Here is a 4,400-nt window from a genome sequence, read left to right as displayed (position 1 = left end):
ATATATACGAGAGCCTAATGGCATGTTTTCCATCAAGAAGTTGTAAAGGTAAATAACTATATGAAATTCTTGAAAGTAATAAAAGTAAGGAATTGCTTTGTTAAAGGCGAGGCCTGAGGGTGTGATATTATGCCCACGCAGCGAGATTGTTTGACCGTAAGAGGCTTGTCAAGAGGAGTCGTCTAGAATGATTCAGCGATTGTTCGCAATAGTGCTGAGAAGTATTATGTTGTGCCCATGCAGCGAGATCGTCTGACTGTAAGAGGCTTGGCTTGAGAGTCGTCTAGGATAAGATCATCGGGAATGCTTAAGATCGGGACCCACTAGAAGCATTCTCGATGGGAGATGTCTTAGGATGGGCAGATCGCTACAAAAGATGGATTAAAAGACATAATTTGCTAATTTCGGTTAGGGTGCATATCCATGGTAAAAAATGAAGTAGTGGAGAGGAAGTGTACGAGAGACGAATGAGCCCCGAGATGTTGAGAGGCACGGTGTTGATGGCGGTGATTCGTCGGCAAAGTCTTGAGGGAGAGTCTAGGTGAGACGAGTCCCATGTATTCCTGGATGAGGTATTTTGTTGGATCGGATAGTGCTCACAACGCAACCTAGACGATCTTTGACAACCCCTCTTTGCAATCAGGATCGATGAGAGGGATGCCCAGAAAGTGTTTGATACGACACCATCCTCAAAAGGATAAATGGAAAGTTCCGTTGGAACAGATCGATCATATATCCTTGTGAGGAATAATTTTGGTGCGATTACATCAACTTGTTATGGGAACTGTACTCTCGGTTATTTCCGAATAGTTATTGGGAGGATAAAGGAGTAAGGATGGTGGACTCATGCATTGTATTGCATACATGATATTCTTCGATATTGATTCTAAATTCTCTAGTTTTATACTTCATTCATCATTATTATATGCTTGTATGATCACATGATATATTTGTACTCGTGTGTTGTCTTGGTGTATTATTCCATGTAATTCCACGACGTTGATGACAATTTTTCATAGATGTTTTACTCCCTCTCTCTTCTTCTGGTGTTTTTGTATGCATGTTCAGATGGACCCATCAGCACTGATCCGAGGTTATCGCTTCACTATGTCCTAGGAGGGGACATGGAGTGTTGAGGGTAATCGATACATTTACACAGGTTCTTGCGACCTAGAGCTGGATTGGGTAAGCAATGGCTCAGTTCTGCATCTTCCACCTTACTACACAGTTTGGGAGGCATCATTTACTTTTCACGACCGAAGACCTGCAACCGCCGGACTTTCTCTACCGGCTGAAGCTCGAGGCGTACCAGAAGTTTTTAGGACCTGGCCCCTAACAGGATTCTCATCATCAGGATCGACGCCAAGAGAGACAGACGGGGCCATGCCAAGGGGGTACAACCCGGACCCCTCGATGGATTGGGGTGCGGATGAAGTAGAGGAGGAGGAAGACAACAGCGACTGTGTAGAGCTTATCTGCATAGAAGATTCAGTTGAGGTCATTAAGATCTCTTCTGACTCGGAGGTGGAGGAAGACCCTAGCGAGGCTTCCAATGAACCTTCGATTTAGGAGGTTTCTCTTTGTTTTTTGGTGATAGGAACCTGTATGAGGTACTTTTTGTAATGCCAATGCCCCGACATTATTTTCTTTGTATTTTCAGTTTTTTTTATTTGTGGTGATGATTAGATTTTTCCTTGTAAACAATTATGTACTTATTCAAGAATTTTATTAATGAGAAGTATTCATAAAAGAATTGTGTTCATTTAATTATCTTCAAGGTATTAGGAATTTTATTTCCGCAATGTTTGAAAATGTGACGTCTTGAAAATGGAATAAGGTAAAAGTGAAAATGATTTTTAAGTTATAGGTTACATAAAAGAAAATAAAAAAGGAAAGAAAAATTTACACATTTTTCTAAGAGATTAATTATATTAAATATGAAATGATTTTCGGGGCGTTACATAAAGTGGTATTAGAGCGGTTCAATCCTATCCGGCTTGAGCATTACCTTTCATGCTTTCTTGTGTGGCTTTGTGTGATTGTTTGATTGTTTATGATCTTCGTTTGAAGATGTAAATGTTATGAACTTACGATTAGAGGATTAACTTATTCAAATCTGATTCACTCAGATTTCAAATGGTTGGACTTGGAACTGCAAACTTGGACATCATGGCTGCAATGACAGTGGTGATTTAGAGTGTGAATGCTAACTTGCATTAACTGAATGAACAACAACAACAACAGCCATAACAACCCCAAGGACCTGCACTGTATAGGGGTTTGGACGAGTTCTATCGTCGCAACCCACCTAAGTTTGAAAGGGAATTTGCACCAGATGCTGCTACCAATTGGATCCAAGAGTTGGAGAGGATTTTCTGGGCACTGATGTGCACCGAGGAGTAGAAGGTCACATATGCGACCTACATGCTGGCTAAAGAGGCTGAGAACTGGTGGGAGTTCACTCAACGCCAGATGGAGCACGAACAACAAGTTGTCAACCGGGCATCTTTCAAGGATAAGTTTCTATATAAATACTTTCCGGCGGACATGAAGACTAAGAAAGAAATGGAATTCCTACGTCTGCAACATGGGAACATGTTAGTTGGGGAGTATGTTGTTGTGTTTGAGGATTTGGAAAGGTATGCCCCACATTACAATCAAGTGGGTAATGAAAGGTCCAAGTGTGCCAAGTTTGAAGAAGGATTGAGGCACACCTTAAAGGTGATGTTTGCTCACCAACAAATACCAGATTTTCCAACTCTAGTCAACAAATGCAAAATCGACAAGGACAATGTGAAGTCAAAGAATGCTGCACTGAAGAATGCTATTCCTCAGGGAAATTCCTACGGACCCTAGAGGAATTTGGGTCGGAATCGTGGAAGGGGAAAGCCTTTCCATCACCACAAGACACCATATGGATTTCCATATGGAAATCAACAGAAATTATTCTGATCAAACAACAACAACCACAACAACAACAAAAACAAAGTTTTCAAACTGGGAACTCTAGCAACAACTCACCACCTTGGTGCTCGAAGTGTAAGGGAAAGAATTTCGGTGCCAACTGCCCTATTTGCTATCACTGCAACCAACTAGGACACATCAAGTCGGTGTGCCCTAAGCTGAAGAAGGAAGGAGTGAATGCTGTTTGGGCAGCCAGACCTCAGGCCGAAGGAAGGGTATTCACCATGAGCGGAGCTGAGATCAAGGAGGATGAAGATCTCATTCAAGGTACATGTCTTGTTAATGAGATTTCCTTATCTGTACTGTTTGATTCGAGTGCGACCCATTCATTTATATCCCATGATGTTGTTAACCGATTAGAATTGCCTATAGTTCCCTTACCATATGATCTAGTTGTGTCAACACCCACAAACGAACCTGATAAGTGCCAAACATACCTAAATTTCATACACTTTTATGGCACTTATCTTAAGCCTAATTGAGAAAAACAAACTTAAAACAATACTTTTTTGTATAAAATATCACAATCTTGTATATTTGTGTTTGTATTTTATGTTTTTTGTAGAATTTAGAAAGAAGAACAAAAGAGAAAACAGATTCATGGTCAAAAAGAAAAAGAAGTCAAAATCAAGGTGCTAGAGCAGGCAGCTGAGCATGGACCAAGCCACGCTAAGCTGACCTAGACACCAGCCTGACCTGGACCAAGCTGCTCAAGCAAGCAGCTGAGCGGACCTGCTCTGCCGCTCAGCCTAGCACTAGACTAATCCTGACACGGTCATAACTAAAGCTTGGCACGGTCAGACACAAGCTTGACACACACCCAAGCTGCTCAACAAGCAGCTCAGTGGTGACACATGTGTGCTCGGCGGTGAACCAGACACCTGCCCAGGTCAGCAAGCACCAAGCCACGTCCCAGTCAGCACGGTCAAAGCTGCTCAACAAGCAGCTTAGCGGTACCATAGGCGTGCTAAGCGGTGTGCATCCAGACTTGACTTAGCCATCAAGCAAACCATGAAGTCACCAATGACGTCACTTCAAGTAGCCCACCATAGGTTTTTCATAGTAGCTCACCATAGCTGGTCCCATAGCTCACAACTAGCGTTGGTGAGTCAAGCTTCAGGAGGTGACAAAGCTGCTTGATCAAGTGACCAAACCCATGTTGAAGGGTTTGGTCAGCTGCTGTGCGATGCAAACAAGCAGCTCAGCGGCTCCAGGGAAATTTCTATAAATATGAGGCATTTCATTCGAATCAAGGACATCATTCAGAACATCATATACATCATTCACCATCTTTCCTTGAAATTCTTCTTCCCTGAAGTTCTTTCTTCTTATTCTTAGTTCATAGGAGCTTTATTTAAGTAAGTTTTGTAATTTTAGTTTATAATTCAATAGGAGAAAAGGAGAACGCAAATGAGATGCAAAAATCAATTTTGTAA

General features: G+C 41.8%; 1 protein-coding gene across 1 annotated transcript in view; it reads left to right on the top strand.

The window, feature by feature from the left end:
- LOC109327003 overlaps positions 2,425–4,400 on the top strand; it is a 3,812-nt gene continuing 1,836 nt past the window's right edge. Inside the window, exons 1-2 of the mRNA XM_019559970.1 lie at positions 2,425–2,639; positions 2,750–3,231. Coding sequence (XP_019415515.1) covers positions 2,425–2,639; positions 2,750–3,231 — 697 coding nt within the window. The remainder of the gene's footprint in view (positions 2,640–2,749; positions 3,232–4,400) is intronic.

This window comes from Lupinus angustifolius, chromosome LG02 (assembly GCF_001865875.1).
Source record: "Lupinus angustifolius cultivar Tanjil chromosome LG02, LupAngTanjil_v1.0, whole genome shotgun sequence".
Taxonomy (NCBI): Eukaryota; Viridiplantae; Streptophyta; class Magnoliopsida; order Fabales; family Fabaceae; genus Lupinus; species Lupinus angustifolius.
The sequence above is the reverse complement of the archived record's forward strand: the minus strand, read 5'-3'. Positions and strand labels throughout refer to the sequence as shown.